This window comes from Neofelis nebulosa, chromosome 17, assembly GCF_028018385.1.
Source record: "Neofelis nebulosa isolate mNeoNeb1 chromosome 17, mNeoNeb1.pri, whole genome shotgun sequence".
Lineage (NCBI taxonomy): Eukaryota > Metazoa > Chordata > Mammalia > Carnivora > Felidae > Neofelis > Neofelis nebulosa.
The window spans coordinates 42,539,653-42,560,928 of record NC_080798.1 but is presented as its reverse complement, the minus strand read 5'-3'; the positions used below and the strand labels follow the sequence as shown (position 1 = coordinate 42,560,928).

General features: G+C 51.7%; 1 protein-coding gene and 1 long non-coding RNA gene across 3 annotated transcripts in view; one reads left to right on the top strand and one right to left on the bottom strand.

The window, feature by feature from the left end:
* Positions 1 to 410: 410 nt before the first annotated feature.
* BEAN1 (brain expressed associated with NEDD4 1) overlaps positions 411 to 21,276 on the bottom strand; it is a 36,944-nt gene continuing 16,078 nt past the window's right edge. Inside the window, exons 3-5 of one of the 2 annotated variants that reach the window (XM_058706899.1) lie at positions 10,279 to 10,542; positions 3,542 to 3,689; positions 411 to 2,580 (exon numbers count right to left, since the gene is read on the bottom strand). In XM_058706899.1, the coding sequence (XP_058562882.1) occupies positions 2,253 to 2,580; positions 3,542 to 3,689; positions 10,279 to 10,542 (740 nt within the window). In that variant the 3' untranslated portion in view covers positions 411 to 2,252. The remainder of the gene's footprint in view (positions 2,581 to 3,541; positions 3,690 to 10,278; positions 10,543 to 21,276) is intronic. The other variant, XM_058706901.1, reaches the window with a different exon arrangement.
* LOC131499134 (uncharacterized) lies at positions 13,080 to 20,638 on the top strand. The gene is made up of 3 exons (XR_009255735.1): positions 13,080 to 13,262; positions 18,511 to 18,705; positions 20,512 to 20,638. It is a non-coding gene; the product is annotated as an uncharacterized LOC131499134 (long non-coding RNA).

Below are 21,276 nucleotides of genomic sequence, written 5' to 3'. Positions count from 1 at the left end.
ACAACTCACTTCAGTCCAATTACAAATTCTCCCACCCCCTTTCTCGGAGTTGAAGAAGCCATCAGGGTGCTGAGAGTCAACCGCTGTGAAAGGAAGATGTGCAGTCCCTGGTGTTCCCGGAGTCAAGTCCAAAACTTATGGCCTGTCTTGGTGACGTTTACGCTGGACAAGTCTCTGAGAGAGGATGTCGGGTTTCAGTGAAGTTAAGAAAAAAAAAGGAACTCGTGTAAGGCACCGACTCGCCAAATATCCATGTCAATAGGAAAGTGATGCTTCCAGGGCTGCCCATCTTGGGGGAAATAAGATATTTCAGTTTGCTGCTGTTTGTTTTGTCAGATGGTGCGAGCCCACCGGCTGCCCTGCACCCCCCCCCCCCCCCCCCCCCGCAGTCCATGCACTCTTTGAGAATGTTATTTCTTGCAACATTTTTATTGATACGATATATTTATTTTGAACACAGAAAAGATACATTGTTGCTTATGTAGCGCTTAATCCAGGAACAAGAAAAGCTGTTTAGCTCCACCCCTCAAACACTGATGAGTACTGAGGGATTTTAATCTTTTTCCCCCCCCCAGTACTCTCTAGGGTTGCAGAAGCAGGATGCATTTCTTAAAAGTCTCATCCCTGGAGTGCATTTAAAGGCTATACAGTACAACAGACAGATATTTTTTGCCTAGAAAACAGTACACCACAGAGGCGGACAGAACTGCTTGTAAACAAGGTCCCTTTCCTGGTGGGAGTCGGGCGTGCCAGGATGCCACAGAACCTCTGGACGGATTTCTTTCAGTTCTGCACCAGAAGAAATCCTATTTCTACAGAAAATAAAATTCACGATTGCCATCCTGGATACCCTCCTTCTCAAGAAAGGGATTACTGAAATATCTTAGCCCTTCAATAGAGAAATTGGAATGTGGGTAGGGGATGGATGGGGGTGGGGGGCAGGGTGGGCTCCAGGCTCCACTTCCTGCCGTCGGCAATGCTGGCGGGACATTCCGTGAAGATGTTCGGCTGCCCCTCTCTGGCAGGCTGGGTCTTCAGAAATCAGCTCTGTTACTTGCGTGGTCTCGGATGGGATTTGCTGGGATTTGTGGGCCACTCTATGAGCAGTCATGCCCATATATCTCCTTCTGTGGAGCCCCTGGCAGTGAGGCCCAGATGCGGCCTCTCGTGGTGGCATGCTAGTATTTAGGGGGCCCGCTTCCCCTTTCTTGTACGTCTGCACACACCCTGGAGGGCAGGACCAGAACACATCGGCTCATAATTCTCAACCAGGAGCGGCCACCCAGGAGGACAGCCCACACTTGGGTCATAATGGTCATCTGGGCACGCACACTTCGCAAGGGGCCACTTCTTTGCCTCAGAGCTGTGCCTAGGCCGCCTTCCTCTTCTTCGAAGACCCTCAGCCCTGGGCAGTGTTTGGACTGACATGGGGACAGCTCTGACCCACCACCACCATCGTCACACGCCCACCAAGGACCCTGCTTATCACCTGCCGCTTGGGGTGGGGGCCTCCTAAATAACTCCGCCAGCACAACCAGGCTGTGGGCGCTGGGTTAGGGAGGGGGCAAGGTGGGTGGTGAGGACCTCCAGGTTGTGCCTGAGCCCCCAGACCCATGTCCCTTGCCCCATAAGTGGCAGGGTGGTGATGTTGTGGCTGCCCTGGAATTGAGGGAGAGGTACAGTGTATAGCTGAACCTCACTGAAGCCTGTCTCACCAGCCAGGAGGGCACGCTGCTCCGCGGTGGAGGGGGCGAGCGGCTGACCTGGGATGGTCGAGCAGTTTCTGGAGGCAGAATCAGAATTTGGGCACAGCCTGCCAGGTGAGGGCAGAGGCAAACAGGCCAGGGAGAGGGACGAGCAAGCTCTTGTCCCTTCTCCACCTGTCTTCTCCCAGCATTGTCTGCAGAGGCATGGCCAACAGGCTGGGGAGGAGACGGGAGGTCAAGAAAGCTTCATTTTTAATGAAACCTTAGCAGATGGTTTTGTGTGGATGTGGGGGGGGGGCTGTGTGTATGCACATGTCTGTACATGTGTGGTGCATATCTGGATGTGTGTGTGTGCACATGGGTGTGTCAGTGTGTGTGTGTACGACTGCGTATATGTGTGTGCATGTGGGGGTACTGTGTGTGCATATCAGTGTATGTGTGTGTGTGCATGCCCTTGTGTGTGTGTGTGTGTGTGTGTGTGTGTGTGTGTGCACGCCCTTTGTGGCTCAGCCCGAGGGACCGGGAGGACCTAGCTAGCTGGGTCACTCACAGAATCCTTTCTGGGCCAGAGACCAGGGCCCAGGTTGTGATGGGTGAGCCCTGGGGGCTCCTTGGCCCTGGTTCTGGTCCTGGCAGCGGCAGCAGACCTGATGGGGGGTTGACCCCACACACAGCCTCATAAGGGGGCAGGGTATCCATGGAGACGGTGCGGAGGCCACCCTGGCCCAGGATCCTCTGTGCCTGCTGGTGATGGCCACCGCCCACATCGATGATGCCATCCAGCACGGGGTAGGAGTCGGTCAGCGAGTAGGGTGGTGGTGCATCCGTGGGGATGTACAGCTGGGTGGCACCTGGCCCCATACACTCCTCATAACTACAAGAGAAGAGGTTCCCTCAGGGCCCTGTGGAACCTGGCCTTAGGGGCAGGTGCAGATGTCTTTCCCCAAGGGCCGGGAGCCCATCAGTAGGGACAGCTGCCCTGGTGTGGACCAAGCCAGGCCTCTGCCATGCCAGCTCTAATGAAACCCTCAACTCCCCCAGGAAAGGCACCCCAGAACCACTGAGGCCGGATTCTGGTCCTGAACTTGTGTGGATATGGGGGGGCCTGTCACCGAACCCTGGGTCTCAGACTGCTCAGAACAACCGTGGCCCCTGCTGATGGAGCATCTTCCGGTGTGAGCAGTGCTGGTGGGAGCAACCTCGGGCTGCCTGACCCTCCTGGGTCTCAAGTCACCCCAAAGTGGCCCTTCCGGACCCGTAGCTGCAGGGCTACAAAAGCACCCACTGCCCCCCAAGGGGTAAAGGGTGATGGGGTTATATGGCTGTTTCTGGGGCCTGAGGGGTCTCCTGGTAGGGAGGTGATGGAGGCCCTGACCTCTCTTCTTTTTTCAAATACTAACCTGTGGGTGATCTGCCCAAGGGGGGCAGGGAGAATCCAAAGCCCCCCCCCCCCCCCTGCCAAGAGAAGAATCCCCCAATGGGACAGTCCCACCTCATGGCCACGGGTGCAGTTTGGACATAATGACCCCTGACCCAGTGGGTGTGATTTGGGCTTTGAGTTCATAGTAAGGAGCTGGGGCCTGGACCCTCTACTCTCGACCCCAGTCTGAAGGAGCTGAACTTTTCTCTTCCTTCTCTAGTGTCTTGTGGTGACATCTGTTGAGTCTATCTGCCCCACTGGGACCTGCTTGGTCAGGAGATGGCCACACCCACTGAGAAGATATTTTCTGCATTTACACGATTTGGGGGAAGTGTTGCTATTTCCCCTGGTGGCTGGGGATTCACACCCAATGGCCCTCCCTCTCATGGCCTCCTCCTTCAAGTGGCCTGCTTACCCTGGGGGAGAATCTGGGTACAGGTCTCGAAGCACTGTGACATCCACGTCCCCATCAGAGCTGAGATCTAAGGGCGGGGACCAGTCTTCGACAGGGCTGCAGCTGTAGCGAATCCTGTGGCTCGAGCGGCTGTAGGTCCCATCAGACACTGCAGAGGACAGACAGTCAGCCTGGGCTTCAGGCCGGGGCCAGGGAGGTCCTTACGTGTCTACCTGAGGCTACTGAGACTCTGTTTTCTCCAGCTCACCGCCTGGTCCCTCGCCAAGCACAGCTGCCTACCATCCTCTCAGAGATAGCCCCAGAATGTGAGCACTGATGCTGCACTGGGCATGGGGCAGTGCAGAGAGAAAGTGGGGCTCCCAGGGTGGTAAGCAGCCTGGCCTGGGGACAGCTCCGTACTGAGCAGTGTGTTATGAGATTTGATAGATGCAGTACCAGTCCTGTGTCAGAGATGGGCCGACCCAGCCTGGAGGTCGGGGAGGGCTTCCTGGAGGAGGGGCTCCTAAAGCTGAGTCTTATCTAGGAATTAGCCAAGAGAAGGGGGACAGGCAAGGCAGAGGGAACAGACCAGCTTGAGCCAAGGAAGGAGATTAGAAAGAAGAGTGTGGTGTGAAACGGAAGCTTTGAACTATGGAGAAAGGCTGGGCATGAAACTGGAGAGTTAGGGAGTGAGGGCTACAGAGGTCTCTGGGGTCAGGCCTCCCTACTCCCTGCACACATCATTCACTGCAATTATCCAAGAGAAAAGGTGCTTCTATGAGTTCTAATGACTCCATATACTGCATTCTCTTCTGTGCGTGCGTGCGTGCGTGTGTGTGTACACATCACATATCAGCACATCAAAGGCTCTGAGAAGTCCTGCAGCTGAGAAACACATTTGACTGTGCTTATGCAACATCTGATGACAGAATCTTCTTTTCTTAGATCTAGTAACACTGCTTAGGAAGTGCTGATAGAGCACAATCTTCTCATTCTACCAGTGTGGTTCAGAGAGGCTCAGTGACTTGCCAGAGGCCACACAGCAAATTATTGGTAGGGCCAGAGGGCAGCTGGATATCCTGTCTCCTCACTCTCAGCTCTCCATCGCCCCGTTTCTGACAGTTCTAGTAGGGGCTATGGGACAGTGGGAGCTGCAAAGATGGCTGAGGCATGAAGTCTCCCTGCCCACAGTGGGCTCTCAGATGGCTCCTCCCCTCAGAGAGCAGGACTCAACACCAGGGGCGGGGCTTATCTGTCTGGGGTGGGGCTCATGACCTTTCTTTTAGATTAGCAGCACTGTCCGTCCCCATTCTACAGGCAGACTAAAAAGCTGAGGCTCAGGGTCATGGAGCTGGAATTCCCGCGCAGTCTGTATAACCATAAAGACTGCTCTTTCTTCCCTAATTTCTTTTTCCCACTCATGATACCATGGTGAGTAGAAAAATCTGGATGTGAAACTCTATCTGCAGATGTAATCCCAAGGTTATCTACTGACATCGAGAAAGCTCTCAGAAGAGAATATTCCAAACACATTAACAGTGGCTCTGTCTTGACGACAGGATTGTGACCCTTATTTTCTTCTTTAGATTTTATGTATTTTAAAATTTTCCATGGTGAACACATATTACTTTTGTACTAGGGAAAAGGTACCCAATAACGCATGCTATAAAAAGGAGCTGAAATGAGATTTGTTTCCCTTTAGGGCAGCAGCTGAAGGGTGAGAATTTCTGGAAGAACTTGAGGAAGAAACTCGGGAAAGAAGGAAGCATGAAACAAGGCGAAGACTGAAGTGGAGCCTAGGCCTTGCGGCTCCGGTGCTGGGGAGGGCCCCCTCCACCATGCAGGGGGTTGTGGCTGTCCAAACCTCGGAAGGCAGAGGCCGGTCCCTGGAACCAAGTGGGAGTGGCCCTGGTAGGTAGGCCTAAGAGCTGATGAGGCCAAGCCACACTGCCGTTCGTTCGCCTCTCTCCTTGGCTGCTTTTCTTGGGCATCCTGGGGGCTCAGAACTTAGGGAGACTGGGACTGCTCTGAGGTGCTCACCTAGCTCAGACCCCAAATCCTGAAATGACCCAGCTCACTCCCAAGAGAGCTCCTGAGGAACAGTTGGAAAGACTCCCCTGACCCCTCATTTGAACTCCCCAAATTACTTTCTTAGTAATTTCTCCTTCCCCATCTTCCATGTCAGCACAGATCCAGATGGTCCAGGCCTCCAGAAGCCCCCCTAACCCCCTCATGGAAAGTGACACCCCTTATCCCTTTCTTTACCAAAAGTAAGAAACACCTTGGTGCCTGATTTAGCCCAAACCCCAGTGCACATCCCTTGACAAGCCTGGGAGTGGGGAGCAGGAATTTACATCCATGGGCACCTCCTGTGTGCTATCCTCATGACCACACTCACCCTCACAACCGTGGGGGCACGGTGGCCATCTCCTGCTCTCAGGTGTAGAAACTGAGAGGTGGGGCCACTTTCTCCAAACCCCAGCAAGTAAGAGGAGAGCAGATCTGTCTCCTAAAACGCAAGATCTTTCCATCTTATGGAAATAGGGTTTCTTTCTTTCTTTCTTTCTTTCTTTCTTTCTTTCTTTCTTTCTTTCTTTCTTTCTTTCTTTCTTTCTTTCCTTCCTTCCTTCCCTCCCTCCCTCCCTCCCTCCCTCCCTCCCTCCCTCCCTCCCTCCCTCCCTCCTTTCTTTCTTTCTTTCTTTCTTTCTTTCTTTCTTTCTTTCTTTCTTTCTTTCTTTCTTTCTTTCTTCTTCTTTTCTTTCTTTTCTTTCTTTTCTTTCTTTCTCAGTCATTTATTGGCTCTTCTTTCTGTGCCTGGCCAGACTGCAGGAGGGTCCTGTGGATAGGCGGAGGAGGGCCAGCTTGGTTCTGAGGGCAGTGGGGAGCCACTGAGGGGTGTCGAGCGGAGGCTGGAAGTGTCCACAGTTCAGGATCCCTGTGTACCCACCCATCATATAGATGACTCACCTGTGGTGCACAGTGAGTGGTTGAACAACTTCCCCGAGGTTTTACAGTGGGATGTGGAAGTTGAAGGCCATTTTGGAATCTGGGGTCTGAGGGGCCCATAAGCCCTCAAGGAGAAATACCTGGCGGGGGGCCTGGCCGAGGCTGATGGGTGGTGCTAGAAGCTGGCAGGTGGCTGAGATGGAGCGGGGAGGGCCCTCTCCAGAGGGCCCAGGGCCAAGGGTTGGGCTCTGAGGGACCTTGATATTCCTTTCCTCAGAGAATGGGAATCTACAAAAAAGTCTGAGAAGAAGCAGGCAGCGTGGCAGGAGTGAGACCAGGAGAGCCTCGATCACTAGCACCAGGGGGAGGGGGTGTCTGTAGGACAGAGGGGCCCCCAGTACCAACAGGTGGGTGCTTGTGGGTGCTCTGCTATTTTGTTCTCCCCACAGCTGCGCACCACAGCAGGCTTCCTTCTCCTCCTTGGCATCTTTCCAAGGCTCCTGGCTGCCTCTGGGTTCCCTCCAGAAGGCCGGAGGAAGCTGTGGGGGGCATCAGTGCCTCTGGGCTCCCCACTGGGGCCCCAGGGAGGTGCCAAGGCAAGAGCTGAGAGGAGAAGTGGGGCAGGGAGGCGGGAGCCCCCAAAATGGGTACCCATCGTGACAGGGACGCAGGGCTGCTGTCTGTCTGCACACAGTAGCAGAGGCCTGTCCCCAGACTTGGCCTGGCTCTGACCTGCCGTCAACCCACCTACTCCAGAGATCAGGGCCAGGGCCTTGCTTGTGTGGCACTGGCCCTGTGACCCCCAGGGCCATTTGCCTCCTCGAGGCCAAGGCTGACCTCTCAAACTTCAGCTTGGGATCTACCGTGGGCCCCTCTCCTATGCTCTAAGTATCAGGCCCAGGCCTGATGCTTTCAGGCTGTTCGACAAGCTGCTTTGGTTGCCCAGTCTTTAAAATGGGCTAACACAGCTCTTGCCGTGAGGAGGAAATGAGGTCGTTCCTACCCTTGCCCGTGGAGCATGTTCTCTGGGTCAGATCCTGTGTGGGGCTATGGGCCCAGCTGGGTGAGAGCTACTCACAGGCCCTGCTCTCCTTGATGTAACACAGCCCTGCTTTCCCTGTCATTCCATGACAGGAGCATTGGGAGAAGTGTGGGTAAGTCAAGGAAGTGCAGGGAAGGGTGATTCAACCCTGCCTGGAAGGGATGAGGGGGCCAGAGCAGCTCCCAAAGGGAAATGACATTTGAATTGTGTCTGGAAGGACAAGCAGGCTTTTGTCAGTGGGGGAAGTACAGGGAATGGCATTCTCGGCCTAGGAATGGCATGTGCAAAGGAGTGAAGTTGGGAAGGAGCACAAAAGAAGTGCTTGGGGACAAGCTGGAGGAAGGGACGGCAAGAGTGGGGCCATGGGAGGCCGGCAGGGTGGCCATCCTGGGCCTGACCAGCAGCATAGTGGGAGGCTGAGAGTGGGACCTGGGCTCCTTGCCGGGGGTGGGCATTCTCTGGGCAGGAGTCCTGCCCTCCCTGAGGGTCAGGCTGGTCTGGGAAATGCTCCTGGCTTGGCTTCTTGGGGAGTCCTTGGCTTCTGGGGACTCTAGAGGACACTGGGCTGGCTGAGCTTTCAACATCTGCTTTATTAATGCTGACTTTTCAGTTTAGTCTCCATTGTTGGGCAGTGAGGGTGAACCACTGATCCCTGCCACGGTGATGTCTCTCTGTGTCTTGTCCAGAGGCCCAGCTTCCTGCTCTTGGACTTCTCCTGACGGCATTGCCACAGGAGCAACATCCAGGTCTGAAGGGCCCCTTGGTCTTGAGTGTGTCTGCCAGACAGTGCCCTGAGCTCATGGCAGGGCCCCTGCTGGCATTGCCCCCACACCAGCAACCTCCCTCAGGGGCGTGAGCACCGGCCCCTCCAAGGCAGTGCTGTGCAGTGATTATCCTGCAGGAATCCAGATCAGGCCACCTGGGCTCAAATCTGGGGTCCACCTGGCTGTGTGACCCTAGGTAGGTTACTTAGCCACCCTGCTTTGGTCTGAATGTTTCTTTCCACCCCCTCACCCATTCGTATATTGAAATCTGAACCTCCAAGGTGCTACTAATTGGGGGTGGGGCCTTTGGGAGGTGATTATGTCATGAGGGTGGACCCCTTATAGTTGGGATCGGTGTCCTGAGACCACAGAGAGCTAGCTTGTCCCTTCTGCCATGTGAGGACACAGGGAGAAGGCTCCCCTATGAGCCAGAGGCAGGCTCTCACAAGATACCAAATCTGCAGGTGCTTTGATCTTGGGAGTCCCCAGCCTCCAGAGCTGAGGAATAAATTTCTCTTGTTTACAAGCCTTCCGGTTTACGGTATTTTTGTTACAATAGCCTGAATACCCCAACCTCAACTTCCTTATCTGTGAGTTGGGAAGGCAATAAACAGCAGCTGCCTCCAGGACTGCTGCAAGGATTAAATGAGATTCTGCGTGAGAAGAGCCAGACCTGCAGTGAGCGCCCACCTCCCTGTTCCTACCTGCTTTAGCACACCAACTGTGGGTATCCTTAATCGCTAAAAGGTGTCACCTTCCTCAATCAGTTAACTGTATGGAAAGGGACAGGAAGTGGCCCAAAGCTTCCGGCTAATCAGGGCGTGTTGGGAGGGGGCTGTGGATTTCAGGCCTCCCAAGGTCCAGGCTGATGAGATCCCATCTAACCTGTTTTTAAATTTTTCCTTTCTTTCTTTCTCTGAAGCTTTGTCTGCCCTGTAGGAGGGAAGGCTCTTGGGCCCTGCCACGGCTCTGGAACCTCCAGATTGCCTACTGTATAGTGTGATGGTGGCCTCTGGGGATATGCCACCCCCAAAGTCCGGCAGAGGTCCCATCAGGCCTCAGGGCAGGCTTTTTCCTGCCATTGACCATGGTCTGAGAATTGAATGGATTGAGTTCCTTCCTGCGGCTTTTAGATAACTGGCCCCTTCCAAGTGTAAGGCAGAGTCAGGTGGCTGTAATCTGTAAAAAGTTCAGGCCTTCTAGCCAGATGGACACTTCTGGAACGGGTCGGCCAAAGAATTGCAACCAAATCTGTGTAAGGGTAATTCCCCTAATGGGGAAACTCTCAGACCAGTTCTGTTTGCATTTTGGCAGTTCTCTGGGGATAGATTCATTCACTCGTAATTCATGCCATCACTCATCCATCCACTTATTCATGTACCCATTCAACCCCCCTACTATCCATCCCTCTACCTTCCTATCTACCCATCTTCCGTCCATCCACACCTATTGCCTCTATCCATGCACTCGCACATCCCACCCAGTCCACACCTCTGTCCACCCCCCATCCAACCATCCATCCATCTCTTCATTCATCCACCTTTCACCCTCCCATTTAGCCATCCATCCCCCATCCCACCCACGCATCCGTCTTTCCATCCAGCTTCTGGTCCATCCACTCACTCATCCCACCCAGTGCCCCCACCTATCCATGTCCTTACCCCCTACTGATCTTTCCTGTCATCCTGCTCCCCCATCCCTCTCTCCATCTGTCTCTCCATCCAGACACCAGCTGGACCAGCTGTCAGTAAAGCCTGGACCAACAGTGGCCAAGGCTGGGGAGTAGCACCACATCCTCTCTTTGACCTTCAGCCTCACCCTTGGCAGACTACTGGACTTCTCAGGGCCCCAAGAGCATTCTGGTGAGTGCCTCTGGTCTCTTCCTGACCACCTCCTGGATGCCCTGCCAACCACCCTGCCCGCCCCCACCATGACAGGGCTGCCCCCTCCCCCACGGGTTGTCACAGCTGGATGGGAGGCTGGGCCTGGGGTGGACGGCAGCTCACCGTAGCCTTGCTCATACTCTCGATGGCGGCGGCGGCGGTGGTGATGGTGGTGGTGATGGTGGCGGCGGTGGCGGTGGCGGTGACGCTGGAGCCGGGCCTGCCGGTCCCTGCGGATGCTGCCAACGATGATGGTGATGCAGGAGAGGATGATGACCACACCTATGACTGCACTTGCCACCAGCACAGGAGACACAAGCAGGTGGCTGTGCTCCGAACTTTCTGAGAACGTGGGGTAGAAATAGCTGGTACGGTTGTAGCGAGCTACTGGGAACAAAGAGACAGGACACTGAACTAAGGCACAGAACTGGCCACAATTTCTCCTCCATACATGCTGCCCTGGGAGTTATTTGTCCCTAAATAAATGGAGGACCGTCTGGGGTCCGCCCCATGGACTGTGTCCTAGCTGTTCTCGTGCCAGGGAGGAAGGGAGCAGCGCTGTGTCCTGCGGCCTGCGGGAGCCTCTGCCAATGGTGGCTGACCTCCCCTCCTCTCCTCTCCAGCCTCTGTCCTGAGAGCGCAGCTAACTCACAGATAGCAAAAGAGAAGCTCAGAGAGGGCAATGAACTTGCCCAAGCCACACAGCAAACGAGTGGCAGAGCTGAGGCTGGAACCCAAGACTCAGTACTAGACAGGGACTCCACTCCACCAAGACATGAGGTTGGAAGGTCAGCATGACCTTACCAAGGTCTTGGCAAGGGGTGGGGAATGCACAGAAGGTCAAAGTATGAGGACCAACTCTGTTGGACTCTAACGCTGGCCTCCTGCTCCAGTGAAACCTTACCTGGGGCACTCTAGGGAGATCAAGTGGTAACTGACCCAGACGTGTCAGGGGGTCAGATCAGATCAGATCAGATCAGAGGAGGCCTCCCAGAGTGACTATACTAATATTAGAAAAAAATAGACTTTAATCTAAAACAAAAAATGCCATTAGAGATGAGAGGGACATTTTATGACAAAGGGTCAACCCATCAGAAAGCTATAGCAATTATAAACATATATGCACCTAAGAACACAGTCCTAAGATACATGGAACAAAGGCTGAAGGGAGAAACCCACGATGCAACAGTAACAGTTGGAGACTTCAGTACCCCACTTTCAACAAGCTACAGAATTTGGTTTTGTGTCTGCTCTTGACTGGTTGTGACGGCTTAAGGTTTTGATGAAGTTCCAGCTTCTTATTTTTATTCCCTTGGCTGTCAGCTAGCTACCCTAAGCTAAAGTTTTCCATTTTTATTCAAGACCCAGAGATGAAAGGCGGCAAAATGAGGCTCCCCACCTTGTCCGTGTCTCAGGCAAAAGAGATCTGCTTCAGTCGTCCAGTGTGACCTCAGTTTAGGAGGAATCAGTCTTTGGCTGTGGACATGGAACAAGCCCACCACTCTTCCCTCAAGCTGGGCCAGTGGCAGAAGCTACTGACAGTGGTTCTTTTTCCTGTTTGGTCCAGGAGGCAGCCTCAGCATCTTTTTCAACACAGCACTCCACACAGTGATTATACCTGGGCATGAAATGGAGCTTTTGGCCCCACTCATCTAGTGTGACCTCAGTGCCCCATGCTACCACTCCTGAGCTGGGGGCTAGGGCTTTGGCTTGGACTAGAGCTAAGCCAGTGGCCACCTGCTACCATATTCTCTCCATTAAAGTACAAGCCAGCCAGCTGTCCAACCAATGTCACCCTCTTCCTCCTCACCATGTGGCCTCTCACATCCGAAGCCAAGAGCAGGACTTAGGAATGTCCACAGTATCATCTCTCCTTGGAGAAGGTAGAAGTGTATGGGGTCCACACACTGTCCTGTTCAGTGTGTCCTGTTCAGTGTGTGTATGACTTGGGACACACTGGTCACCCATGACTCAAGGCAGACATGGCACCAGAGAGCTGGCCCATCAAGGCTGCAGGTGCCCAGCATGAACCCCTAGTGTTGGATGTGTGCACACGTGCCTGTCCTCCTCAGCATGCAGCAAGGTGCTGGCCCCTCAGGGTCACCTTGAGGATGCTCCTCCCTCCACGGCCTTGGCATCAGATGAGAGCCTTGACATCCCCCCCCCCCCCCCAGCAGTGCCTGTCTCATTACCAGTTGGGCACAGAGATGGCATCACCCGTGCCTGCAGATGGAGCCAGTTGGCACAGGTGCCTGCCTGCATGGCCAGTTGAGAAATTAATCTTCCAGTCACCGCGACCAGCAGAGGTAGGTGCTGCTTTAAATTATGAGGGAAAGTCTCCCAATTTCTAAACACAGGGTCCATTTTATCAACAAGATATATATGACCTCTCTGACAGCCCTTGTGCCCCACCCCTCTGCCTCTCTGCCCACCGCACACCAGCTGCACAAGGACAGAGGATAAAGCAAGCTTTGCCTCTATCTTGAACTTTCTTCCCAAGCTCCTTCTACAAGTGCCCATGACCAAAAGGAAATTGTACCTCAAAATACCATTTCTTCCCTGAGAGGCTGCCTCCCCCCACCCCGCTCGACATACCAGCAGGAGTAGGTACTGTCTCTGGAACATTTACTGTGTGTCCCCCACCATGCTTGGTAGGTCTCACACACTAGATTACCTCAATTCTCATGATGGACTGTGATGGGATCCCCAATTTAATAGGTGCGGAAACTGAACCCCAGGCAAGTTAAGTAACTTGCCCAAAGTCACATAGCCCACAGAGGACCTGGGGCAGTGGGCAGCCTAAGCCCCATGCTCTTAGCCAAGGTGCTATTCTGTGATTATCAGGCACTAGGCTCTGAGAGCTCATTTCTTTTCTTTTCTTCTTCTTCTTTTTTTTTTTTTTTTTTGATCTTGATAAATGAAAATGTTCCTATCCCTAAAATGATGCTTTGCTGCTTCTGGATCACTTTATTATAGTCAAAGCAGGCTATGACCTATGGCTTATCCAGGGTGAAGGCATATCAACAGCTGAACATAGCTGATAAGACACCGGGATTCCAGAGAAGGGAGCCAGTGCGTGTTGGGAAGAGACAGATCACAGCAAGCAGGTATTCAGGAAGAGGAGCAAACAATTGAGGGCTGGGGGAGGGGCCCCCTATTCTGTATATCTTCTATCTCTGCATCTGTTCCAGAGGTGTGCTTGGGACTGTGATGAGGGGCCCTGGGGCAATTTCCTCACCAAGGAACAATGTGAATGATATGGTAGCTCTCAGTGAGGATCTATCAGGACCGGTCAGGCTCTACACCCTTTATAAGCACCATTATCTCATTTACCATCACAGCAACCTGAGAGGTAGGTGTTGTCTTTCCCCCCAGTTTATAGATGGGGAAGCTGAGGCACAGATCTAGTCAAAGTGGAGCCAGAACTTAGATCCAGCCTGTTCTATGCAATTCCCAAGCCTCCACTCATACTCGCTCTGGTTCCTGGTGGGCTGAGGGCCCCTGGAGGGCAGGACGTGCGTCCTATCTGTCTTGTCACCAGGTTTCTCCAGTGCTTTGGGCAAGGCCAGCACAGAAAGGGAGCCCAGGAGCCATTTGAATGGCATGGAGGGAAGTCAGAGTTGGCTTGCTCTGTGTGCTTGAGTGTGTGGGGGTGGACCACGTGAGCTGCTCTCAGTCATTCTCACCCACTGGCCCTTCCTTCTTCCCATCACTCACCCAATTGTCCAGCCCAGACACGGGATCTACAGCTGTTTACAAGCACTGGAAGATTGTTGGAATGGAGGAGGTGCTATCATATAGGGGAGTAAATCAGGGCTTACCTGAGGAGTCTGGGTCTGGGGTGGGCTCCAGATCAATGGTAAGTCAGTCTGGCAAATTCCACCATAGAAGAACTGTGGGGCCCCCAAGGAGGGCTCGGTGCATTTGAGGAATCATGAGAGAGGTGGAGGCTGAGGTTAGAGGGGCTGACATTGGCCAGACCATGAGGGATCTTGAATGTCGAATCAAGAGTTATCCTTTATCCCAAGGGCAAAGAAGAGACATGGATGAAGGAGCGTGTTCAGAGTGTTTTAGGAGAGCCCTCTGGCTGCAGAAGGGGGGCAGGGTGGGAAGTGGGAGACCAGTGAGGAGGCTGCAGTCAGGGTCCATGTGAGCACAGAGCTGGGGTGGAGGAGGCTGAGGCCCGCGGCCCCATACTGTGCAGAGCTGAGCATGGAGCAGGGCTCAGTTGATCTCACTTGATGGGCATAAGGCCACTGCAGAGAGTTCCTTTGCCTCTCTGAGTTGATGTGCCCAGAGCAGGCCTCAGAGACAGGCCTGATGATTCCCCCTCTCTGCAGATGGGGTCCCAAAGCCCTCTCTGGGACTGGGGTGGTGCCTGGGTCCAATGGCCACTGCTGTGCCAGGCAGAAGCCTCTGCCTCCAGACTTCTGGTCCAGGGCTGGGACTGGGAACCACAACTGAGTCAGAAGGTTCTACATGACCCAGGCCTGGATGTGGAGCTGAGTCTAGGGCTTGCTTCTCCTCTGTGCAGATGCCTTTGTTCCCCTCATTTATAGAGGAGGACACTGGGTCTTGGTGAGCTGAAGATTTGCCCTAGTTTTATGGAAGATCTGGGATTTGAACCCAGGCGTGTGTAAAAATTCATCAAACAGTGGCACAGAGCAGGGGAAGAGAGCAGGACGTGGTAGGGGTAGAGGTGGAAGAACTGGATTCTGTTCCTGGTTCTATCACTCGCTTGCTGTGTGACCTTCGGCATGCCTCTGCCCTCTCTGGACTTGCTTGCCAGCTGTCCAAAGAGACACTTATTCTCAAATGGTCCTCCCTCCAGGGCGGGTGAATGGGTCTGAGAGGGGTGGGGAGGGTGGTGGCAGCCAGGTGAGCACAGAGGGTATGAGGAGGGGCAGGAAGATCCAGTCCTGTGTCAGGGGAATGGGGTCAGGGCTGGCTTCAGTCTGGGGAACATGTAGGGTAAGGAAAATGAGGCTGATGATCATTATCAAGTCCTTGCTGAGTGTAGTGTACAGGCAGCTCTACAGTCCCTCTGTCTGGGGACTGTACAGGGAGCCGGTCTTTGCAGACTGAAGCCACCTGAGGAGCAGTGACAAAGAAAGGGCACTGAGACACTGGAGGTGCTAAGCTAACATCTTTAGATGTAGAGTCCTGCCCGCCCCCTCTGAGAGGCTGGCTAGAAGAGAAAGGGGGGCCACAGACTCAAATCTGACTGATGACTCCTGTCACAGAAAAGTCTGAAGACATTTGTCACAGGTCTACTTCCCTGGCAAGTCTGGCCTTGGCAGTGTACTTCTTCCTATACTGCTAACACCACCAGGGTGAGGCCGTGCGGTCACTGCACAGAATATGGAGAAGAGGATTCAGGCACTATCTTCTCTCTGCTCGCCTTTGGCTGGTCCCAGCCTCCCAGCAGGGATGTGGAGAGGGGCTGGGGCAGGAGACACGGCAAGGGAGGCCCACTTGCTTAGGCATTTCTGGGTCTCCTTCTCTGCTTTTTAGGGTGGCCTCTCAGCCCACTTCCCGATCCCTATCCTCTGGTTGCCAGGCAACTGTGATGGAGAGATGTCAGAGTGCCGGGGATTGGTCAGGGACATCCACGCAGGGGTGCTGGGTCTTGGGGGACAAACCAGCAGGACAACATCAGAGGAGGGAGGAAGGTGCACAGAGGGGTGAGGTGCCAACAGAGCTCAGGAAAAGAGGAGGTGCTCCTGGGGCGAGCCTGTAGGATGTCATCTTGATGGCAGCTGAATGTTGGGATTATGGGGGTGAGGAAAAGGCTACTTGGTGTACAGGATTCTTCTTATAATGAGGATACATCTCTATAAGAAGTCAGCTAATGTCATGTCAGGGTCCTGAAACCTTTTATTTGGCCATTTGTGGCATTACAAGTGGGGCAGATTATAGTAGATAGAAAGATTGGAATATAAAGTCATCTACCATCAATCCTCTATAAATTCACTCAGCCAACCAATCATCCATCCTCCTATGTATTTACCTACCTAGGCATCTACTCACCATTCACTTGATCATCCATCCATCCATCCATCCATCCATCCATCCATCCACTCATCCACTCACCAATACTAAGTGCGTAGTCCATGCCTGGACATGTTCTAGACAGTGGAGACATGATATGAGTCAGATGAAAATGAACCTCTCAAACTGTGGGAGGCAAGAGGTCCCACACAGGTGCCCCAGTGCTGAGGGGGAAAGGCTGGTACAGGATGGAGCTCACTGCTCTCCCTTCACACGGAAGAGCCCTGCTTCCATCTGATTTCCATATCAGGGGTAATAGGAGAGTGCTCCACTGCCTAGAAGATTTTCAACCACTGCATTAAAAAATAACTGGGAAATATAAGTGACTACCCACAGGCCTTTCATGGTTCCATAAATATAAGATGAAAGTGATTTATTCCACTATTAAGAGACCATGTAAGATATTATTAAGATGCCACTTAAATAAACTCACCAAAATTAACTCACATGTACTTCTACATATCTAAATTCTGCAAGTTTACTGTCTTGTCATCATTCACTAAGGTTTTATCTCTGGTTTGATGGATTATTTAATGGCTGGCAAACTCACTGTAACAGCATCACAAACCACTTTTCCCTATTTCTGCAGAGGAAATGGTGAACTGGCCTATGCTACAGAACCAAAGCCATGACAGAATTAGGCTTTCCACTTGAACCCACACCAAACTCTCATTTTCTTGCTAGAATCATCACTGGCCCTGATCTCCTCATTTTCCTTCCTCTTTTGTCCACACCTAGAGTTGGCTCTTAGGCTATTTTCCACAAAGAACACAGGGTTATATAACACCAGGTGAGTCACTGTCATGCTCGATGAGTAGGAAATCGTGGAACTGTGTTGAGAAGCAGATGCTGGGGGGCTGGGTTGGCCCACTCATCAGCTTGCATTACAAGACTCAAAATCATAGCTTGGAAAAACGACCATTTACTACAACATGGACTTTCCAGGAAGTTCAATGAATAATTGATAGATAAAATGTTAAATTTATGAATGCTGCAAATTATCCCCAGTTTTCCCACCATAGCTGGGCCAGGCTAGGGCTGTGTACTTGGGCCACAGTATCATCTTCCTCAAGTTTTGCTTTGGCCTTTTGGTTTTGTGGGTTCTGATCCTGGAAAACGTTACAGGTGATGGGACTTTGTCCCCTGCTCCACAGAGGTTCCCTCACCTCCCAGAATTTACAAGGGCACCTGGGAAACCAGCACGAGGGCAGCAGCATGTGGAAAATAATATCCCAGGGGCACCTGGGTGGCTCAATCAGTTAAGCATCTGACTCTTGATTTTGGCTCAGGTCATAATCTCGTGGTTTGTGAGATCGAGCCCCACGTCAGGCTCTGCACTCACAGTGCTGAGCCTGCTTGGGATTCTCTCTCTCTCTCTCTCTCAAAAAAAAAAAATCTTTAAATGAAAAAAAAATAGTATCCCATATGTAGAGAGGGCTTATTCTAGGAATGCAAGAATGGTTTAAGACCAGGAAATCTATTAATATGTCACTTCAGTAAGTAGGATGAGAAAAACTAACAGACTAGGCAAAGCCAGAGACCTCTTGGCCATGATAAATCCAGTGATCTTAATTGCATGTCAACATCACATTGAACCACAGAGCTTTGGAAGAGTTTCTCAGCAGGTGGTTCATGGAACATGAATTCCTAAGAACATTATGGGATGTTTGCCCCCCAAGCTTGCTTTGCAGCCCTGAGCCGTCTTAGGAGCCAAACCAGCCCCAGTATCAGGCCCTTTATTCACCAGTATTCTGTATCCTGATGTGAGTGGCCTATGGTCCTTTGGGAGAAGGGATGACTCCTCAGCCACCTTCCTTGGGGGGAAACCTAGAGCTCCCCTGCCAGCGCATCTTGTCCTAGGCTCTAGCTAAGTAAGATACATATTCCTGGGTTCAAATCCTGGCCCTGCTTCTTGCAGGCAGTACCCTCTGAGCAGTTCACCCCTTGGAACCTCTATTACTTCAAGATTCAAGATTTTAAACCTTAAAATCTTAAGAATATCCCCTAGACATAGATCTAAATGTGAAAGGCAAAACAGTAAAGCTTCAAGAGGAAAACACTGCAGTGTATCTTCATGACCTTGGGCTTCTTAAATAGATACACAGGTACTAACCATAAAAAAAAAAATGGGTAAGTTGGGCTATATTAAAGATCTTTGGTAGGAGTTTGAGCTTCATGGGAGGTGGGCAGGGGGCCAAGGAGCTGCCCAGGACTGAGATGGGAACAGGATCAAGGCCATGGCTGGAGCAGGAAGAAAGTTGTGAAAGACTTTCTAAATATATTCATCATTTGCAACCTGCGCAGGACACTGGAGAATGCTTCCCATGGAGGTTCCTGTCTGTATGGATGCCTGGAAGTGGTTAATAGATGCCAAGATGCAAGAGTCCTTCTTCACATCTTTGTGGAACAATCCACTATTTCACAATGAGCTGTTTCCCTCTAATGGGTTTGTTCTTTGCGGGATACCCAAGAGAATAGCGACACCGTCAATTACAACAGGTCAGTGTCAAACAGTGTTAACAGAGTGTAGTACGTCTTGTGGTGATACAGGAAAACTAACTTGGGAATCTAGGCTTCATGTTCAATGAAGGGACCTAAGACAGCCTTTCTCCAAACAAGTGATAAGTAAAAAGTCCTGCAGGATTGCTTTTCGGTTGGAAAAATGCAAGTCTTAGCAGCTGACAGGAAACGTGCGATATTTACCCAGGGCTGTCTTTTGATGATGCCTCACGTAACCAGTGCCTTCGGTGCCTCTGATCACCTATGTTTTAGTATTAGTGTCCCTTTGGTACCTCTCTCCTGCAATGGCTTCTGCAGCAGAAGTGAAGTCCTGGGTGACTCAATCAAACCTAGAAACAGACCCTCGTTCTGTTTTTATAATATGTTTTTGCGTTCTGTTCTAAGTCAAAGCTGCTGCTGAACAAGGGGAAAATGCCGTGTGCACCTTTCCCCTCTCACACGCCTTTTGTCAGCTGGCCGTCCCTGTGGCCCTCGTAACAAGACAATGGTGTCTAGCTGGGCCTCTCACTCTTGTGCACTTAAAAATAAATTCTACCATGAGAGAAATGGGTGGATGTGCTAGGACTGAGCCAAAATTGAGACTGAAATGATGGGTAAACATTCATTGAATCATACACCAAACTTCAGCCCCTCTTGTGGTTAAGCTATTTAGTTCAGTGTTTTTAGTTAATACTCAATATAATTTATATTTGAAAAGAATTCAAAGAATACTCCACAGGTTTCTGAATATACAAATCCAGTTATAAATTACATAGTGTCTGAGAATTTGAGAGTCATGTTGTTTTAGATAATTGGATTTTACGCTTGGTAGATACGCCAGTGCACTGGTTTCGTGCAGGTATAATTGATCACCCTGCCCCATTGTGAGGGGAACACAGGAGAGTGCCACGGTGCCATGACTCCCATTGTTTAGGAAGTGTCAGTGACACGCTGCACGCACAATAGCCACATGTATGGTAAGGACAGTACTTAAACTGTTGGGATCACTGTCAATACTTTAAAATGTTGGAGGTCGCTTTTTATCTCAAAGAAATGAGATTTTTGAAAAAAATTAAACTATTTCATGAGCAATCCTTTAAATTTCATTGAATCAAAAACCTGAAATTTCAAAAATAGACAAAAACTCTTAATAAGGCTGCCATCCATCTTAAAAGGGGCCCACCTTGGCTTTTACATTGATAAAATTTTATTCTCGCTGTTTTTCTTGCAACACCCCTTCCCCAATCCTCACCTTTAACCCCATTCCTAGGGGAGACAAGTATCATCCAGGGGATGAAGGGCCCGGGGATGGGCAGAGAATAGCTCTGGAATGACTGTCTCTGGCAAGGCCTAGAGATTACCTACAGACATGGAGTCCAGTTGTGGCACAGGGGCAGAGGGAGCAGCCCCGAGAAGCCGACCGTCAGGGGGCTGATGGGGGATGTGGTGTTGACATGTAGAGAGAAGCGAAGAGAGAGGACTCTGGGAGGTGAAATGTACTCAAGCTCCCAGAGGGATCAGTGTGGCCAGTGCCCTGGGCTTAGATGCAGAAGCCCTGCTTTTGGATCCTATCTCCTCCCCTGGCGGGTCCCTGGGCCTGTGACTTGTCTCTCTTGGGGCCTCTTTCTTCTCTCTGGAAAGCAAGCGGGCCTGCACGCTTCTGCAGTGACATCACAGAGGACAACCAGTTTTTCCCAGTCACCCTGGGCACAGTTCCAGGTGCAGGGAGAGCTGAGTTTCAGGTAGCTAATCTAGGGTAGCTCTTGGCAAAGAAATGGCAGTGTCCTTACACATTTCTCTTTGCAGGAAAATCCATCTCCTCTCTCCCCAGTGCACTTGGCCCTGTGATGCCACAGGTGACGACTCTGAAGACCATGCTTCCCTTGACAAGATTTCTAGATACAGAAGCCATTTTTCCCTCCACCAACCTAGGGCTCAGTTTTTAGATTTTTCCTTTTCCAATACTCCCTGGTTGTGGCAGAAGAGTCTGGACAGTGGTCCAAGTGATGGCAATGGTGCCTGGGTCCAGGGGGAAAGATGGAGTCCAATTTGAAGGTAAAACCATCAGGATCTGCAGATTAAACGGAGTGGTGGTGGATGAGAAAGAGAGCACTAAGAATTGACCAAGTTTGGAGACTGAGCACAAGAAAGGACTAAGCTGCCATTTACGGAGATGGGGAGGATGATGGGCAGGTTTGGTGGGGGACTGGGAGTCAAGATTTAAGGTTTTGACATGTTACATCTGAGATGCTCTGGAGAGACACTGAACAGACATCTGAGTGGAGATACATCTGAGTGGGCCAGACCGTTGGATATATGAGTCTGGAGCTCAGGGAGAGTCTGGAGCCAGAGATGTAAATTTGGGGGCTGTCAGTGTATGGGTGCTGCTCAATGCCATGAGGCTGGATGACATCACCTAGGGAGCTCGCTGCCAAGGGGGGTGGGGGACAGTGAAATGCAAGAACGTTGCCAGCTGTGAGTGCCCTGCAAAGGCTGGGGGTACCGTGTCATCACAGGTTTTCCCCGCTCTCTGAAAGTAAAGGGTTCCCATGAAACCTTTCATAGCCAAAA